Source organism: Leguminivora glycinivorella, chromosome 2 (genome assembly GCF_023078275.1).
Source record: "Leguminivora glycinivorella isolate SPB_JAAS2020 chromosome 2, LegGlyc_1.1, whole genome shotgun sequence".
In the NCBI taxonomy this organism is placed as follows: domain Eukaryota; kingdom Metazoa; phylum Arthropoda; class Insecta; order Lepidoptera; family Tortricidae; genus Leguminivora; species Leguminivora glycinivorella.
In genome coordinates, this window is record NC_062972.1 from 2,165,955 (window position 1) to 2,186,867 (window position 20,913).

Here is a 20,913-nt window from a genome sequence, read left to right on the forward strand (position 1 = left end):
GTCCCACAAAACGGTCACATACATCGGTACACTCGTATATATTAGTTATTTGGAATTTCTGTAACATTACATCGTTATATTTGATTTATTTTACACATGGAATTTAACATCATGTGTATTTAGATTTCTTTATCTACAATTTTTCATATCGTCTACACCTACCTATGTAAAATATAATAGTAAAAGTAACTAATAACTAAATCGTTTCTGGACTCCCCAGCCACCCTCGACTGGTAAAACCCAAAGCTAATGAGCCGGGCGCGTAGTGGCACAGACCCATGCGCATACGCATCCGACTATCTATATAAGCGCGCGTCTTCTCGCTACCTCATTGATAAGGCACCCAGTGGCAGACTCGATAGGCAGAGGACAAGTATAATAACCAGATATTAAATTATAAATGTAAGTCTGAACAGAGTATTAACATTTTGGGGAGTAAACTTTTTTCATACAGGGAAAAGATCATCTTTCAGGTGATCATTGGCTAGTGAAGCAAAGAGCGAACAATTTGCTTCAATGACGTTAAATAGACGGGTCATTTATATGGATTTTCATACTGGAAATAGACGATTCTATCTTTAAATTTTAAATCTCCCAAATCGCTGAGGGGTAATTTAGAAGGTATTTTCTACTAACGTCTTTAGTTAAAACTATCAATTGTTAAAAAAAAAACTACTTACGGTCAGAGGGATATAGGGGTATTAAAATTCTGCCTGCTAAGCCGCGGTCCCGGGTTCGAATCCCGGTAAGGGCATATATTTGTGTGCACAGATATTTGTTCCTGAGTCATGGATGTTTTCTATGTATATAAGTATGTATTTATCTATTTAAGTATGTATACGGTCGCTTAGCACCCATAGTACTACTAGCATTGCTTAGTTTGGGGCTAAGTTGATCTGTGTAAGGTGTCCCCAATATTTATTTATATATTTTTAAACGGCTTTGATATAAGTTATTAGCAGAGATCGGATTTTTATGCGTCATCTCATACTAAAAGTCATTGAAATTACAAAGCCTTCTTGAGCTTACCGTGGGACTCGGTCAATCTGTGTAAGAACGTCCTATAATACTTATTTATTTATTTATTAAAAAAAAAATGCTTTTCTTTCTTAAATTAAACAATAGTAATACATATTACATTATCTGGCCTCCACACCAGGCATTGCCCGTCCTGTGTCCTGTATGCTATGTTTTACAACTATGTGCGTTTTTACTTTATCCGATTCGATATCGGAAGTCGGAAGGATTTCAAAAAATCAAAGATGGCGGCTTAAATATATGGGATATCGGTCCGACATCCGATATCGGATCGGATAATGTGAAAACGCACTATAGGTGGGCAAAAAACATAAACCATGTTAACCAGTGACTGGTTACACGAAGAAGAGCTGTTTTATTTTATAGTGCCACTTTAAAAAAAATTGGTTATGAATATTCGATACGTTTCGTTTATTTATAATTATGATAAGTACCTACCTATTTCATACAGCCACACAAATAAATCAGCCAAGCTTGACTCGGTTACAAGAAAATATATCATAAGGAAATGCTCCCTAAAACTGATGAGGCAGTGAATAATTACATTTAAATTGATATCGTACAGTGTCATGAAAAATATATAAGGTACAGCGGGGCAAATATTGACTGGGGGCAATTGTAACTGAGCCATTTATTCCATTATTACACTATCGTGTTGTCTACATGTATCAACTGAACACGCCAACCATATATAACCGGTGGACACTCTATTTAATAATGCAAACACTGTAAAACATGAAAAAAAAGGACCAGTTACATTTGGCCCCTAGTCGACATTTGCCCCGCAGTACCTTAGCAATATTTATGAATACACCAACAAACAAATTATTACAAGTACCTATACGTAGTAAATTATACAATGTATACATTCAATTTGGATATGCACACGTTCATGAAAAATGTATAGATTTTTATGAACTTGACTGTAAAATGTGTCCAAAGTTAAAGATAATACTTATTTATTAAGATTTGTAGTAGCGAAGGACAAGGTGTCAATCCAGATGGACTGTAGACTGTAGGCGCCTAGGCGCAGATGGATGACGCCACAGAACTTAATTTAGATAGAAGAAACAAATTCATATATTTGTATAGGGGCCGAGCGTGTCAAATTTTGTACTGAAGTTGATTCTTGCCTGTAATTTTAAATATGTCTCAGGCTCTTGATTGTTCATAATTTTTGTGTTGTTGCAATTGAATATCACGTAACGAGGCATTTTTTATGTTTTGGTTGACTTCAACTTACAAAAATTGACGCCCGAAAGCTGCAAGCTGCGAGTAAAGACGGACAACTCAGTGGATTTCACTGAGTTCATTTGACACGCTAAGTAGATACGTTTGCTTGATCTATGGTATATATGACATCTGTGGATGACGCTCACGTAAAACAAATCCGGTGGAGTCATTTTACGTGTTATCAGCGCTTGGCAACGGCTTATCTTCTACGTTTTGATTAGAGCACGTAGTTTTCCCACGCTGATTTTCGTGCTGGGACTGTGTCAAACTTTCTTATTACTTAATATTAACTCTACAATATAGTACGTACATATCAAAGAAGGCATACAAACATAAAAAAATATACGCTAAAATTGGCCCCCGCTCAGCATAACAAAACCATTGGCCCTGGCTTTCTCTGCGAACTTAATAGTTATTTGTTATACAAGGGGGCAAAGTTGTATTTTAACGCCGAGTGTGGAATTGAAAAACGAGCAAGTGAAAGGATTCTATAGTTGAATCACGAGCTTCGCTCGTGGTTCGAGAATAGAATCCTGAACTTGCGAGTTTTTTAACACACGAGTAGTAAAATACATTTTTGTAACACAAAACTTTTCCCCTCACACGAGTAGCAAAAAATACGTTTATCACTGCTTCCAGTAGTTTGTAAATCATCTATATTACTAGATTCACCTACTTTTATCAATTTTAAAGCAGTTAATTTGACTTTATTCAAGGTCAAATTACTTTACCCACTAGTGGATAACATGCGTTTTTACCCGCTGGTATTAAGGGACAAAACACGTGTTTCCGAGCTAGTGAGGGGAAATACTTATACTTTACCTAGGGGCAGTTGGATCAATATACGAGTATTTGACATGTTACATCTCGCGACAGGACGTCTATGGAACTTACCGTATACAATAATGTTTAGCGAACGCTTTCACGGTGATATAGTGACAGACAGGCGGTTTGGTGCAACCGACTCTAAGTCTTAACTTAGTTTTCTCATGTAGGTGTGTACATTTTGTTCCTGTCTATCACCTGCCTATTCTTTGCCAACCGGTGTACAAACGCTTATTTTAAGTAAGAACCTATTTCTATCATTCTTCCGTATTGGCGCGACTTTGGGCGAGACAGAGCCAGATTGCGTTTCTATCGCCGTCTAGCGTCAACGTTTGTCATTTAGGCTAAGGAAAGGAAGCAAAAATAAAATGGCAGCGTAAAGCAGTAAAATTTATATCAACAAAGTGGAACCTTGTACTGTAATCAGCCACATAGCAATGTCCCTAATGAGTCATTAATTTGTTTTTCTAGCAGGTATATCCCAAACCAATCTGTTTAATTGAATAGATATCAATTATGTAATACCCCGGCAAACGATTATTACAGATGGACAAGAAAAACAACAACCAGAAAAACCCCGGGCTGGCCACGTCAGTCGAGGAGGCGCTCAGCTACACAGGTCAGTCAAGTCATCAATAATATGTGCACATCCATACTAATATTATAAATGAGAAAGTGTGTGTGTCTGTTTGTTTGTCCGTCTTTCACGGCAAAACGGAGCGACGAACTGACCTATTTTTTAAGTGGAGACAGTTGAAGGGATGGAGAGTGACATAGGCTGTTTTTTTGTCTCTTTCTAACCCCCACTTCCATAAAATGGGGGGTGGAATTTTGTATGGAGCATTCCGCAATTTTCGAATTGAACGCGAGCGAAGCCGCGGGGGAAAGTTAGTTTAACATACATACACATCCGTGGCGGCTGGTGAAAATTTCTGCTAGGCAACACTGAGCAAAAAGAAACCTACTACCTTAACATTAGGTACTTTACTAGTAATCAATTTTAGGCAAGCCGCTGGGAATCGGCTTGTATGGACCAGCAGCGTCACAATCGCTATCACTCTTCTGTGGTGGCGCAATAGTTTGTTTTTAATTATAAATGGGCTTACTCTTGGCCACAGACTAGCCAAAGTCAGGCTGTGTCGCCTCCATGTCGCCTCGTTGCGTCAACGTTTGTCATTTCTGCTAAACCGGCGATTTCCACATACAACAGTAATTAGGGTCATTCTTATTTTATCAAAGGAGGCCTTTGCCCAGCAATGGGACACTGCAATAGGATTATTTTCTACGAGGCAGCGGCTGAGTATTAACTTTAACAGTAAAAAGGTGAATTTTTCAGGGACTTCATTTGCAACTGCAATTTGAAAATTTGTACCTCCCGTTTCTTCTGCCCTCACATCTTAAATTTAATTTGTTTGCCAAACATTTCCTAATCCATTTTGATTTACATAAGATATATCGTTTTGTTTTTACAACTTTAGCAAGCACAAATATGTGATGTTGATTTAATATAGATGAAATCAGTAGCGCATAGTAACATCAGCAGGCTTCCTTGGACGATTTTAATATAAACATACACTGTTATCATTATCAATATGATATTTGTTCAAAAAGGTCATTACAACGTGAGGCTGCTTATGCAAATTCGCAAGATTCTGTTTACAAACAAACATGTCACATAACAAAATTTACTACATTAGATTTAGTACTTTACTCGTTGCGAAGTTCTAAAGTGAATCTATAGTGCCGTTACAAGATATAATATTCTGCTTTAATTGATTAAGAGCTATGCACGGATTGCAGATGATGCGAGTTTAAGTTTCTTTAAGATAGTTAAGTTTCTTAAGAACATTATCTTTAAGACTAGGATGTATTACGAAATGTTCTCAACAATTGAAGATCGTTTCGTTTGATGTTTAAGTTAAATACTGGCATTATCAACTCACCAAATGCTACAGAAAACCCTAAAGCTGGGCAATGAACATACGAAGAACAATAGGTACCGAGAAATTTTCATGAGAACATTAGCAATTTTGGAAACTTCTTTGGGTGTATTAGTGTATAGCTGGCCTACACAGTTACACACGTTAAAACATAACCCTTCTTTTGCAGTTGGGTACCTAATAAATAGTCTTCACTGGCGTATAATTGATGTAGTTAATTTAACTGATCGTGTGGCGCATGGAATGATCGAGCAACCGCTAAACGATTGTAACATTCCAAATTAGTCAATTGAAAGCGACGCGACGCTTGGCGTGGTCAGTTATTGTACTCTTCATTGCTACATTAGTACAAAACAAACTCGCTCCCCGCTGTCTGTTCCTGTGTATGCTTATATATTTAAATGACGCAACGGATTTTGATGTCGTATTACGGTCTCTTATCAAATCATTGGATACGCACAGATCCAATGGATCTACCCCTGACACCTGTGCGTAGCCGAATGCACAAACGCTCGTAGATATCTATCTCTATCGCTCTTGCGTATTGGCGTTTTCGTTTCGCGTCGTAGAAATGCCATTCGGCTACGGGACCTGAACAGTGAACACTGAAGTTAGCATGTTAGTCATCTTTCTCTGTCGTAAACGCCTTAATTGGAGTTGGTAAAATGTAGTTGTTTATGTTTTTTGCCTCGTATTTATGTATTATAAACCTAGCCAACTAACCTATCCAAATACCTTATTACTCCTCTGTTGGCTCAGTGGTCCAAAAATAAACTTGCCTTCCAATACAAGCTCCGCCCCGCATGGGATCGACGCTTCTTCCCACCCACCCCACCACACCACCAGTTCTACCCACTTATATATGTATTATAAGGCTAACAGACTGTCCTGCAGTTTGGCAGAAGAATTAATGTTGTCAAAAAGGGTTCATTTTGAGAATAAACGATTTTTTTTTCGCCTTTTGTTGACTTAGAATTTGCATTGATCTGCCACCACCATGCCGCTCCAGCAATAGTTATAGCATCCACTTAGTATTATAGCCTTCAAATGGTTTACTCTGATTCTCCAGGTTTCGGCAAGTACAACTTCGGTCTCCTCCTGATATGCAGCTGGACGCTGCAGGCGATGGGCATGGACCTCTTCGGTACTAGCTTTGTAGTAGCTGCCGCCGTTTGTGACCTGGATCTGGATATGCAGAAGAGGGCACTGCTCACCGCCACGCCTTTAGCTGGTAAGGGTTTTGCAGCATTTTGAGCAATTTGTACTAATTCGGTTCCGAAGCTAACGTAATAGTCACTTATCGACAAACGTCGATTCCGCAGGGTTAGCACATGATTGCCGCGAGAGTATGTCGTCGCGAGATAGACTACCCGTCCTTATGTCATTAATACAGTTAGAAGAAGACGTTTCATCTATCTCACGGTGGCTAGGCCTACTGAAAATGACGTATACCTATCTATAGATAAATCTTCATGGTGATAACATCCCTTTACCGCACACTGCTGAGCTTTAGTGATCGTAACGACAACTGTGATGAATATCTCGTTCCGTATTTACCTACAGTTTAATTATGATTGGCGTGTTTTGGCATTCTTCATAATATTCTTGCTGCGTTCTTAGATATTAATTAGGATGTTGTAGAATGAATGATAAATTTTCACAAAGACGCGTACGTTAATTGGCCTGTCATTTTGTTGACTGTATTTAGTACTTAATAAATAAAGCCCTGGCGTCTCTTATAAGAAAAGTTCGGCTAAATAATGCAAATGTTTTAAATTTTGTATTGTATTGATGTCATGGTCAATGCTAAGATTGCTAAGACTCGAGCTACCTTATCAGTCAAGCTGTGTACTCGTTAGATACTATGGAAACTGCTAGACAATTATCTCATCCCACATTGGCCACATTGCCATTAAAGTTAAATTACTTTTCACATTTATTTGGTTATTATAGGGTTACAGTTTGCGCTAAATGACTAACCACGATTAGCATTGGATTCTTTTACTAAAAATAATTGTGTTAATTTATAACTCAATTAAACAATAGTATTGTGATAGAAACATCGCGTTTTTGTGAAGCGTAAATTCTTAATTAGTATTCATTAGGTTTAATTGTTTATTTTGATACTCAACAATATTGTATACTGCTAGGAATGAGGAACAACTGGTGAAAGCCCATATAACCATAATCGGTCGCCGTTCCTACGCAAATCCTCCTATTTTGTGTACACACAGGTCTTCGGGTCTCAATGCTTAGTCGCAGTACGGTCGACGTTTAGTCGCGGCGACCCAAATGGGGACGATTGGTAACAGGCACAAATGGTCACAGAAGTGACAGAAGTGTGCACTACGCGTGCACACATTGTTACCGTTTGGCGACTACTTTCCCAAAATCATTCGTTCATTTCATTCTTTTCAAATGGCGACTGTCAGAGACGTCAAAGTAAAAAAGAAATAAAATCATTTGACATTAAAATGTAATGGCGTAAGAATTTGTTAAAGATAAAATATTGTTTGCATTTGTAATATAATGTGGGTTAATTACCATGGCCAATTAAATTGCTCGAGTGATTTCATAAAATAAGTCTAAATTTATCAACGCGCCATCAATTTACCTCAGTTTAACCAGTAATAATATTATTGACTACTCGGTGTTTGCGTGTTATGTATATTGATTGGTGAAGTTTTAGTGCTCCGGTGCATATACTATACTGAAATAATAAAAATAATGCCTAGAAAACCAATAAAGTTGTTAAAATATGGATTAAGACGGTAATATTCCATGTAAAAAACAGTCGCCAAACGGTCACCAAACGGTCGACAAACGGTCGAAAAATGGTCGCAGCGTACACGCGTGACCGAAAGCAAAATGGCTTCTAGTATTAATTTTTTCCAGGTATCCTCAAACTTTATAAACAATTAAATATGCCGTCGTACTCAGTTGCCCTCACTAAAGAAGATTAAAAAAAATTGTAACGTGCGTACCGAGCTGCTGGGTTGTAAAGGATCGGGGATCATATTATTATGGTCTTCTATAGAGCAACTAGTATTTTGCGGCATTTCACAATTGACACTTGTTGAAGTAGTCGTCATTAATATTACTATCAACATTAATTTCAGCGATCTGTACTTCTTTTGTCAAGATTTTTATATAGATAAGTGTCTACAAATTTGTAATGTTAAAGAGACATAAATAAAACGAAGTAGAGTAAATAATGTGTTTTTTTTGTAACCCAAACAAAATACTTGTAGATACGAGTGCGGAAAAGAGGAAAATCGATACGAGTAGCGATAAATTAATACACGAACGAAGGGAGTGTTTTAAATCGACACGAGTTGTGAATGTCCTTTTCGCACGTGTATCGTACGACGATTTTCAGTACCTAAATCTAAGCTAAGAGTTTCGACCAGACAAGAAATGAATCATTGTTTGATTTGCTCGCACTACTGCGTTAAAAAAAGCAGCATCTGTACTGAAAAAACTATCATTGCGCAACAGAAATTCTATTAATATCACAGTAAATACTCTATTTCATTTGATTCCTACTTTTATTGTGTAAAGCAACACTACACTTCATTTTTATCAATAAGAATTAAAAATTATATATTTAATACATTAAGTAACTATAAAGTGCTTATCTATTTGTATTATCATTCTGCACTTTTCTTAACTTTCCCACATTTCTATAAAATGTCGAAGAGTGCTTAAATGGTCGTCGTCGTTTATTATTATTTAATTCGCTCATATTTAAATGATTCAAAGCAACCAGTCCACAACTTCACAAGACAGTTTGAGAAACCTTCGTATTTCAGATTGTCATTTGCGGATACAGTGGTTTAGGAGCAGTTCGGTAATCAGACCTACACATGTGTGTACAAATTCTGTCAATGTCACTGTCAGAAACCGTTCTGACAGTGACAATGACAGCCACAAATTCGTCCACATGTTGTTACCGTTATGTGTGCAAACGTCGACTAATAAAGTGTCGTTAAAAGTCATTCTGACAGTGACATTGACAGCCACAAATTCGTACACATTTTGTTACCGTAACGAGTGCACACGACGACTACATTTTGTTATTGTATCAATACGGTCGCATTGTTTGCACGACGTTACCACGCGTTATGTCACATTTGACAGTTAGTTACTGATTTGAAGATTTTGCGACTGAAATGGTTGTATGGGAGGCTTTTACGACAGGTACATTCCAAAGTTCTTAAGTTCAATTAAGAGATCGTAGAAAAAATTTTAGTTGAAAAAGATTCTTTAAATATTTTTATACCTATAATTTACTTTCTTGTTAAGTATTCTTTTGCACCTAAAAAGGATTTACATGCATTTCATTTTGGGAAACTAGATGGCGCTGTCCGGTGTAGTAAAATATCCTGAATCGTGCTAGCAAAATAATTCTTAATATTAGACCAAGTACAGATGCTCTGTAATTAAATGAGCCTTGTTACTTAAAAAATGTTATTAATTAACTAACTATTTCACAAATCCTTCCATCATGTTTCAAACATTTGCGTCCGTGGCCCACGAATGGTCTCGCTGGAAGATCACCGCTGACTTTTATGCTGAGGCGGAACCATGTCATGGTAAACTATATAGTGTTTATTTATAGTATTTTATGCAGCAGGCGTTTAAAGGAGGTCAAAAAAGACGAGTGGCGTGGGTAACAATTTGAGGCGAAGCCGAAAATTGTTATTAAGACGCTACGAGTATTTTTTGACTCAGTTAAACACCGTTGCATACAATACATTTTCTACGACCATGCACTTAGTTTTTAATGGTTTTCTTGAATAATTTTCGTGAAATTTACACTGTTTCCAGTATTTTGATGCAAATGTTTGCACTGTCAGCTCGTGAGAGTGACAGATGTCATATCCACGTGGACAAGTGATACAATTGGAAGCATGATACGCCGGCTGGCTCACATGAGCCGTGGCGAATGCCTGGATAGCGCAAAGAGGATGGTGAAATATGTTTGTAGGTATTCTTATGTTTCATCATCCTCCTTGCGTTATCCCGGCATTTGTCACGGCTCATGGGAGCCTGGGGTCCGCTCTGACAACTAATTCCAAGACCAAGCGACTGCCATCTGACCTTCCAACCCGATGGGTAACTAGGCCTTATTGGAATTAGTCCTCACGATGTTTTACTTCACCGAAAAGCGACTGGCAAATATCAAATGACATTTCGCACATAAGTTCCGAAAAACTCAATGGTACGAGCCGGGGTTCGAACCCGCGACCTCCGGATCGAAAGTCGCACGCTCTTACCGCTAGGCCACCAGATCATGAATAAATGATTTGTATTGTATTGTACCTACATGTATTGTTTGTGTTTGTATCAGGTGTGGTGGCCGGAGCGCACCTGTGGGGCTACATAGCGGACACGAAAGGCCGGCGGCTGACGCTCTCCCTGTCAATGTCCATAGGCTTCGTGTTCGCTGCCCTCAGCAGTCTGTCTCCGGACTGGAGGATTATGATGGTGCTGAAACTACTGTCTGCTACTTTGTAAGTATTTTCATCATCATCATAATCATTTCAGCCATTACTCGCCCACTGCTGAGCATAGGCCTCCCTTCGTGTACGCCACTTATCCCGGTCCTGGGATAATCTCATCCAGAAGTGCCCCGCAGTTTTTCGAATGTCGTCCACCCAGCGAGCCAACGGATGCCAGGCGCTTCTTACTTACATCCGATAGCGGCCACCATTCGGTCAACATTTTGGTCCACCTGCCATCACTCTGCCTGGCAACATGCCCCGCCCAATTCCATTTGAGTTTGGAAATGACGTCACCCACGTCCCGCTCCTTGGTGCGGCGTCGGATCTCGACATTCCTCACTCGATCTTGGAGCTTAATGCCGAGCATGGTGCGCTCCATCGCTCTCTGTGTATCTTATGTAAGTATTTTATTATCTGCTAAAGATTCAGAAAATCACTAAAGAGGCATGAGATAAGGTAGGCTTTAAAGCAATAGCTGGACAGACACCATGAAAACGGACATAGGATACCGAAGACCGAGCAAAGTGGAGACTGAGTCCGAAAGCGGACCCTTACACTTACACTAGGCTGGGATCTGGGATTAAACGCTTGCATTTTTCAGAGAACGATTTTTTATATAGCGTATGCAAACTTTTGGACCCCTGATTTTTTACAATAGACATAAACAGAGACATCTTACCCTATATGGCAATGCTTTTTAGACTACTTATTCCTATATTGTAAGCAATATAGGTACCTTATTGAACGTTACAGTAGCAATATATATATTTTTTTATTGCTAAGTATGGATTGCATTGGATTTTTTTTCGAAAATTGCCTTCGCTTCCGAAATTTTTCCAGTGCGTCTTATCGTTCTCATAACAACGTCACAATTATGTACACGAATTGTTTTATCCATTTCTATAATTCGTATGTCAACAGAAGTCACACCACTTTTTAACAAAAATGTAAATAACAAATGAAGTTCGGATGCTGTGTCGTTCCTAAAAACAGACAATTATGACGTCCAAGATAGTTAAACATACGGCACTGTATGCGTGAAATTGCCCCTCTATCTTATCAAAAAGACAATACAGTTATTGTTACTAATATTTGCGGGGAAGGTGATCACGTAACTATAAAGTTTTATTAGCTGATAAGCAAGCAATCGCCAAATTTTTTTTTGCAGAGAACAGTTTGTTTTCAGATGTTGTTTATCATTGACGTAATATTTGGATTGCTTTGTTGCCTTTGTTATCATGTTCTTCGATTTAAGTTTGTTTCTTATATCCCGCTTCCGCCGGCTTTCTTTCTCAAGATGCTTAGCTGAAATTAGTAGTTGATAACTAGTAACGCCAAAGAACATTTAAACAGTCATTGAACTTTTGTAGCACCAGTTAACTCAGTATGAGTACATTTATATTGACGTCGTTGGATTACCTAAGATTTATTTGATAATTCAACATTCAAAAATTGATTTCACTGGATCTTGTAAAGCATAGTTATAAACGGCATGGAAATCCCGAAATAAGTAAAATTTAATATTTCTAAATAATCTTTTCTTGCTACAGCACGTCAGCCAGCAACTCAAGCTCATACACGCTCCTAGGAGAAAGCTGCAGTGCACGTGCGCGCGGGCGAGCCATGCTGCTCTGCACATGCGCCTTGATGTGCTCGCAGGCCGTGGCTGCAGGTATGTTATATCCCAGTATTCTACTAGACTTATATTGACCGGAATATAGACCGTGATTACCTTTTTGATATTTGTCGAGCTCCCGATATTTCGATGCAGTTACATGCATCATGATCAAATCATCGACGCAGTTACATGCATCATGCATCAAGAGGTAAATAACCGCGAAGTGAATCATTCAAAACTCGGTATTCTACTGTTAGCAAGTTCAGAAGTTGATAATCGGAAAGTAAAGCGACAACTTTTTTCATAAGTATTCAACGTGTCGATTAAAATTCTAATTAGATAATAGTGCTGAGTACGTAGACTACATCAAAAGTAATCAAATAACGCTTCAGAAGTAACTACCATTTTGTAACTGCTAAAAAAAAGAGAGATGTATGTCTATCTATACATAGAAATAAATAATTGAACTTTGACATTTCTGACCACGAACTGTATTTTTTTTATTTAGAAAAGTTATACAGGATGGCAAATACTTTTAGTGCGTTATTTCATCCGCTACTATTGACGTTGACTGTAACCATGTTAAAAGGATCTGAGAGAAGTACATTGATTGATACTCTATAGCTGATTTCAGCCTAGATATCCTTTATCAACTTTTATTTTAATCTTTAACTCTTGTCCACAGTGTTCGCTTACCCAATCCTCCCCCTCTCTTTCTCCTATCCCATAGAGTTCCTCGGCATCAGCTTCCGCCCTTGGCGTCTCCTGGCTTTCGCTCTCTCCCTCCCCTGCTTAGCCACGGCCATCCTTCTCCAGTTCTTCCATGAGAGCCCTAAATTCCTGGTGGCCAGCTCGCGGTATGAAGAAGCTTTGGAAGTGCTCAAGAAGATCTATGCTTGCAATACTGGGAAGAGTGTTGATGATTTTCCGGTGAGTACTTTTCAATAATTACACTTAAATTTAAGAAAAGGAATGGGAAGATACAAATACTTCAGTTCTATTAATTTGGGAAATTTCAAGTGTTTTTATGATATCCACTATATCCAGTAGTTGACAAATGCATTCAGATCATCTTGCAAGCATTTCTTAATTTACTTTGCGCTTTTCTCGATGTTGATGCAAATACCTGAGTAATGTATTATATTAATTATGTAGCTAATTGATAATTACTTCCTGTTATAATTTATACCAAAACAAACAGAACTAGATCTTTAAATTAGCGTGTTTTTTAAACTGACTGAACCGAACGACTCAACGACTTAACCGAAGTAAGTACGACTCAAAGAGGAATACATAATAGACTGGTCTCCCTTCTCTGTCAACTTTTATTCTATGAATTTTATTGTATTCTAACTTTTGGAGCTGTTTGTAGCATTTTAAGTTTAAATCTTATCTTGTGTCTTCACAGGTGAAAAAACTGGTGGAAGATGAAGATGACGCGTCGTCAGTGATTCAGGAGTCCTTCTTCAAAGCTCTGTGGCACCAGACCGTCCAGCTCTTCCGTCCCCCTCTCCTGAAAAACACACTCAAGCTGTTCTACTTGGTCATCGTTATTTACATGACGTGAGTGTTCATTCACATCTTCTACATATACTTTTTCTAGCTGGTATGGCTCTCCTAGTTACATTTTGCTGGGAATATCGGTTCTGGTGGTAGAATTTGGGCTTCGTACACTTAGACATATCGTCACTACTTTTAAAAAAACTTGTATCTTCGTCTGTCAATGAAAAGAAAATTGTAGTAAGTATGTATGGAATGCATATAGACTTACTGCGTTTTAACTTTGAGGAACAGCGTGAGATACGAGATTTTTTAAAAGTAGTGACGATATCCTCTTACACTGTTGTGCCAACCATGTCAGGGTACGTAGGCAAATGCACAAACGCTTACGATAATATCGTTATCGTAGCTAGTTGTCTCTATCGCTCTTTCTTATTGGCGCGACAGAGACAAATTGCGTTCTTTATTTCTATTTGATTCTAAAATCTGTAGTTACCAAGTCAATTAAGAATCTACCGAAAATAAAGAACTAAGTAAGAACTAAGTAGTAAATAGGCTAGTGCAAATGTATTTGCATATATCCTAAATCCAGTATAACTTTTGATTCCAGTGGTAGTGGCTTCGTACTGTGGCTTCCGTACATCATGAACAACCTATTCTCAGTAATGGAGAATGGTGGCAGTGCCGGCATGAATCTGTGCACCGTCATTCGACATGGTAGCAATAGTCTCCTTGTTGCTGATAATTCCACGGTAACTATATTAACTATCTTCCAGGTTTATCACAATGCTAATATTAATTAAATAAATAAATAATAAAAATTTTCTGTGTGGTGACGGGTTAAGAATTTCACCACCCCCTTTCTTCCCGTGGGTGTCGTAGAAGGCGACTATGGGATATGGGTTAAATTGTGGTATAGGCGAGAGGCTGGCAACCTGTCACTGCAATGCCACAGTTTCGTTTTCTTTTAACCCCTTATTTGCCAAGAGTGGCCCTGAAGCTTTAGTAGTTTCATGTTCTCTGCCTACCCCGTTATGGGATACAGGCGTGATTGTATGTATGATGTATGTAAATAAATAATAATTATAATAATAATTTATTTAATGAACAAAAACTTGTACAAATTGGTTCTTAAAAGTAGATCAGAAGGACTGTTTCCTAAGTAGGCGAACCTGTGGTTTAGGATAAACAGTGCCCCTCCCCTAAAACTAAAGTTATAATAACAAGTTGAGAAATTCAATATCATGAAGTTATGGATAATAATCATTCTCAGAATTTAGAAAGGAACAAGAAACATATTTTAGTAATAGACTAAGATTAGTTTAGTTCTAGTTTAAATCAAATTATTTCAATAAATTAAATTAGCATGCGTGTAAGATGTGTGTGTGTGTGTGTGTGTGTGTTTGTGTGTTTGAAATGAGTGTCATGTGATTATATTGAAAATATTCTCTGTTTCTTCATAGTTTTTAGTTAATAGCCAGTCTGTTACTGTCAGTTTGCATTGCCGTTTAGTCATAGGATATACATTTAATTCTTTATTTACTTTATTATAGACATATGAACTATTGAACGTGAAGAATTTTCTACTGAAGGAAGTTTGAGTAATAATAAAGTAATAGTAATTGACGGTTTGTTCTGTCGCAAAATTCTGGCAGGGTCGCCATGAGATATGATGAAGTTGGAGGGTTGAATAAAGATCTTTAGTAACTTCGGTTCATCATTCAAATTAAAGATCTTCTCTCGCCTATGTTGTTCTAAATCCTCCAGTAGTTTAGTTTATTTTTCCAATAAGTTCTAGTAATTCTTCGCTTTCTATGTCAAAATACGTTAGCAAGAAAAATATTTCGTTTATCAACAAAGTAAGATTTTTATAAGTGAGTATCTAAACACAAATATGTGTGAGAAGAGTATAAAATTACGAAATCTAATCAAAGAATAATTTCAGTTAACCGCAGTCTGCAACGACACCGTCCAAGAAACCACCCTGCTCTCAGCCATGACCTACGGAGCCTTCGCCACCTCTGCCAACCTCCTCCTCTCCTTGACCTGCGAAGCCAGGAAGCGGGTCGCCATGATGGGAATCCTGATTGTCTCAGCATCAGCTGCAGTCCTGATCAACGTGGTGCACGTACCTATTGCTGGAGGAGTTTTCTTCTTCATGTTTCTGATGTGTGCGCTCTCTATGGGGATCTTGAGCGTGTATTTTGTAGAGCTGTATCCTACTTCAGTGAGGTAAGCATTTGAAACTAAAATAACAACCTTAAGATTTCGTAGTTTTCTGTTAGTTTTTTAATCCTGGCCCCGTAGCCGAATGGCATTTCTGCGACGCGAAACGCCACCGAAACGCCGTAGAAATGTAGTCTGGCTCTGTCGCGCCCATACGCAAGAGCGATAGAGATAGATAGCTACGAAAGAGATATTATCGTGAGCGTTTGTGCATTCGGCTACGCACACTGAGGACTCTGATGACGGACTGGATTTTGACTTTAATATTTTTACTGCAACTAAACTATCATGCTAAAATTGCTTCTTCTGAATAATTAGTAACCTGAAAACCTTTGCAATAAGTATTAAATATGGATTTTTCATTGGTTGAATAAATTGATATGTCTTCAAGAAGATCATTCTCGTCTTATAAAGGGCTAGTTAAGTTATTTCAGCCATCATATTTTTAACACAATAATGGAATAGTGTTTCTGAACTATTTCTTGTTCTTGCAGGGGTATGGCATCATGCCTATCAGTGATGTTGGGCCGTTCCAGCGCGTTCTTTGGAGTCAACGCCATTGGAGCACTGCTCCAGATCAGCTGCGAGACTACCTTCTATGTCTGGGCCGTCTTGTTACTAAGTAAGTACTTGTAATATTTCCTCTTCTTTGTTTAACTTGTTTGTGTATCCCACTTCTGAGCAAATCCTCTCCCTGATTTTGAGTTATTATGCCAGGGTGTAAAGGAAGGGACTTACCTTCTATTTTGGTCACCTATAAGGACACGTATAGGTACCAATGGTATAGGTAATTCCACGGAGGTTGAAGTGAATGATAACACACACAGCTAAATGAAGATTAGTACTGATTGCAAAAAAATTAATGAATGAAATGAGTGAGTGAATGTAAAAAAACCGGCCAAGAGCGTGTCGGGCCACGCTCAGTGTAGGGTTCCGTAGTTTTCCGTATTTTTCTCAAAAACTACTAAACCGATCAAGTGCAAAACTATTTTCCTAGAAAGTCTTTATAAAGTTCTACTTTTGTGATTTTTTTCATATTTTTTAAACATATGGTTCAAAAGTTAGAGGGGGGGGGGACGCAGTTTTTTTCCTTTAGGAGCGATTATTTCCGAAAACATTAATATTATCAAAAAACGATCTGAGTAAACCCTTATTTATTTTTAAATACCTATCCAACAATATATCACACGTTGGGGTTGGCATGAAAAAAATATCAGCCCCCACTTTACATGTAGGGGGTACCCTAATAAAACACTTTTTTCCATTTTTTATTTTTGCACTTTGTTGGCGTGATTGATATACATATTGGTACCAAATGTCAGATTTCTAGTACTGACGGTTACTGAGATTATCCGCGGACGGACGGACAGACGGACGGACAGACAGACATGGCGAAACTATAAGGGTTCCTAGTTGACTACGGAACCCTAAAAAACGATTAATATATTTTTGAAAAACATTATTATTTATTGATATACATACTTCTCATTAATGATATTAAAACCAGTAAAAAATAATGAACAAATCCTTTTATAAACCACCGTCACTTGGCATAATTATCTTCATCTGATTCGTTAGGATTGATTATAAGGTTTTGGTTTTCGTTTAAATCATCTATCATAAGTAGGTTTCCCTATATATTTCTTCGTCTTCTTGGGTTTTTCTGAAAATGCTGTTAAACGTTTCTTTATCAAGTGCTGCTATTTCTTCGTTTAATTTTCTCATGACGCTATTAAATGTGAACTCAGTATTACTAGCTGGAAGTCGCGGTGGCACGAATAACATTTTGCTAAGGACAAACGATATTATTTTATTAAATTAAATTGTCCGGTGAACTTTATAGCTCATATGAAATTTCACTTCCAAATAAGTATTCAGCTATCGAAATATTTTATATCGGAAGGATGTCCCTATGTTAATTGACGTTAAAATTGCTACTGCGACTTCTATGTCTGCTAATAAGTACCTAATGAAAAAATAGGTACTTAAACACCATTTTAACAGCTACGATGATAAAATAAGGCAATTTATTACATATTATCTTTGATTTCTACGATTTATATTATAATCATAATCTGACAATTAATTAATCACATACGAGATATTTTATTTTCTGTTTTGTTTGAAAATTGTTCTATAGACGTAATTCTTAACAAAATAGTAAATAGAAACTTTTTGGTCTTTCTTACAATTCACTGTTGAATCTGCAGTCGGTACACGGTAAGAACACTAATTTCAAAATCTCGTTGTCATTACATGACAGTGTTATAGTGTGCGTGGCCTCAACTGAGTTGAAACTACCTATACGATGTATGTGGCCTAGCTGACCCAGTCCATTTTGAGCTTATAACTGCCACGTAATTTGTTTTACTTGGGACAAAAGCAACATAAGCGCTGGTAGCCTAGCGGTAAGTACGTGCGACTTTCGTTCCGGCGGTCGCGGGTTCGAACCCCGGCTCGCACCAATGAGTTTTTCGGAATTTATGTGCGAAACGTCATTTGATATTTGGGGAAAACATCGGGAGGAAACCGGACTAATTCCAATAAGGTCTAGTTTACCCTTCGGGTTGGAAGGTCAGATGGCAGTCGCTTTCGTAAAAACTAGTGCCTACGCCAAATCTTGGGATTAGTTGCCAAAGCGGACCCCAGGCTTCCATGAGCCGTGGCAAATGCCGGGATAACGCAAGGAGGATGATGAAAAGCAACATAGGATCGCCTACAAGTGTCTAACTTACTCATTTTTTATGTCTTTCCCAGGTGCAGTTGTGTTTGCGTGGCTTCTACCAAAAGATAAGGTCGTGAAAGGAGGCGATGTGGAACAAACCAAATTGTAGAGTAAATAAATTAATGAAATGACAGCTTTATACATCAAGAAAGATATAGCACACTTTTATCTTTTAGCACATGTGTCAGTGAGAAAGATGTGAGTGAGTCATAAAAAACTAAATCGACAACGATTTTGACAGTCCCTATGAAAAGGTTTAATGTCATAATTGCATAGGAGTTTGACGTTTGAAATACACAAAAACTTACCTGGCATGACTTTTACTGTGAGGATGCGGATCAATTTTGAATTGATTAAAGAAAAAATGCTCATAAGAGTTTTGAATGATTCACTTGTATTTTAATTAGACTTATATCGACTGTGGGATACAGACCGTGATTACCTTTTTGATTCTTGTGATCACTGAACACAAAAACCACGGGAATCGACAAGGTAATCACGGTCTAAATGGGCCATTTTTTTCAAAGTTGACACTTTTTTTGTAACATGGGTATTTTTAAATCTATCTTAAATCCATCCTGATAGAAGAAAAAAAATGTCCCAAGATTTCCATACATTTTACCGCTATACAAAATGTATGAAAAAATGGTAACGAAATGGGAAAAAACCTTGGGACGCTTTTTTCTGCTATTAGGATTAAAAGAGCTCGCGATTCTGAGTGGAACCCTCCTAAAAATTTCCTAAACCTAAAAAAGTGGGGTGGACAACTTTGAAAAAAATGGCCCAAATATATCCAGGTCAATATAAGTCTAATGAAAATGCTCATAGGTACTTATATTCTGTAAAACAAGTCTGTCAGTAAATAAGAACAAAGAAAACTATATGCATCCTTTTCTTTAGGGTGCTAGAGAAAAGGATACCTATAGTTTTCTTTGTTCTTATTTACTGACAGACTTGTTTGACAGAGTATCGTTGATGAAGGTAAAATGTTTTGAAAGCGTGCAACTTTCATACTCATAGGTTAAGGATGTAAGAGAGACAATATTTAATGATTGAGTCAATGTGTTCCTTAGTCAGATACACATTACTTCGAATATCTTAATTTACAATAATGTAAATCATGTTCAATTTCATTGTCCCGTTAGGTGGTCAATACTGTTCCTATATAGGTAGTTTTAAAATATTTACAATGTAATGTGTGTACAGGGGGCCGATTTTTGTGTCTCACGCGTTCGAATTCAGAAAATTGTCACTGAAAATAATAAGCAAGTCACCGTTTTCAATCGGTATTTTAGTGACAAAATCCCGTATGCGAGATTCAAAAATCGCCCCCCAGATGTAGTGCGAAAAGAATTTCCTTCGTGTTTTGACGGAAATGTACGAACATGTCATGCTATTTCAGTCACTCTCTGTACAAGACGTACTGACATTATCTGAACTAGCATGACAAATGCAAACGTTTCCGGGAAAATACGAAAGAGAAGCTTTTCTCAATACATCTGTATGTTCCATTATGTTATAGGTGAACTTAAGAAAGTCACCTGTTGTATGTGTGAGTGACGTGTTCGAATAGAGAACACATATTTAAAATTAGTAACACAAACAAAACAAACGCCTATTCGAACACGTCACTCACACATACAACAGGGTGGCTAGCCGAATGGCACAATCGCTCACGAAACGCTCACGAAACGAAGCGCTAGTAGATATCTATCTCTATCGCGCTTGCGTATTGGCGCGACAGAGCCAGCGGCGTATCGCTTTCGTTTGGCGTCGGAGAAATGCCATTCGGCTACGGGGCCAGGGTGGCTAGCCGAATGGCACAATCGCTCACGAAACGCTCACGAAACGAAGCGCTAGTAGATATCTATCTCTATCGCGCTTGCGTATTGGCGCGACAGAGCCAGCGGCGTATCGCTTTCGTTTGGCGTCGGAGAAATGCCATTCGGCTACGGGGCCAGGTGACTTTCTTAAGTTTTTCACCTATATGATGCATTTGATTTTGAAATTATACAGAATGATACAATGAAAGTGCCATAGAGATTTTTTTAAGCTTATGATTCTTGATCACAAGAATATGAATAGAACGTAATATTTTCTAGCTTAGTCTCAGTTTTAAATCGTTCTTGTAGTTCTTCTGTATACTTCGTTAAGAAATCTGTGTTATTGTAGTAAATTTTAAATATCAATTTTGAAAACATAAGGTACCTCTTATCTTTGGGTACATTTTCTACTTGTACACTACATCTTTAGATATGTTCGTAGACCTAAGCGTATTTTATTTATTTATTTTAGTGTATA

At 37.8% G+C, this 20,913-nt stretch overlaps 1 protein-coding gene across 2 annotated transcripts; it reads left to right on the forward strand.

Annotated features, from left to right (window-relative positions):
- The first annotated feature begins 303 nt into the window (after window positions 1-303).
- On the forward strand, window positions 304-20,255 carry LOC125242209 (synaptic vesicle glycoprotein 2C-like). Of its 2 annotated transcripts, XM_048150931.1 has the most exons (11): window positions 304-402; window positions 3,643-3,715; window positions 6,106-6,267; window positions 10,390-10,552; window positions 12,094-12,215; window positions 12,847-13,091; window positions 13,570-13,724; window positions 14,272-14,413; window positions 15,607-15,893; window positions 16,382-16,509; window positions 18,645-20,255. In XM_048150931.1, the coding sequence occupies exons 2-11, from the start codon at window positions 3,643-3,645 to the stop codon at window positions 18,719-18,721; spliced, it is 1,554 nt and encodes a 517-aa protein (XP_048006888.1). In that variant the 5' UTR covers window positions 304-402; the 3' UTR covers window positions 18,722-20,255. The 2 variants fall into 2 exon arrangements, with proteins under 2 accessions (XP_048006888.1, XP_048006889.1); XM_048150932.1 differs by lacking the exons at window positions 16,382-16,509; window positions 18,645-20,255 and having other exon boundaries at window positions 15,607-15,897.
- Window positions 20,256-20,913: the final 658 nt, after the last annotated feature.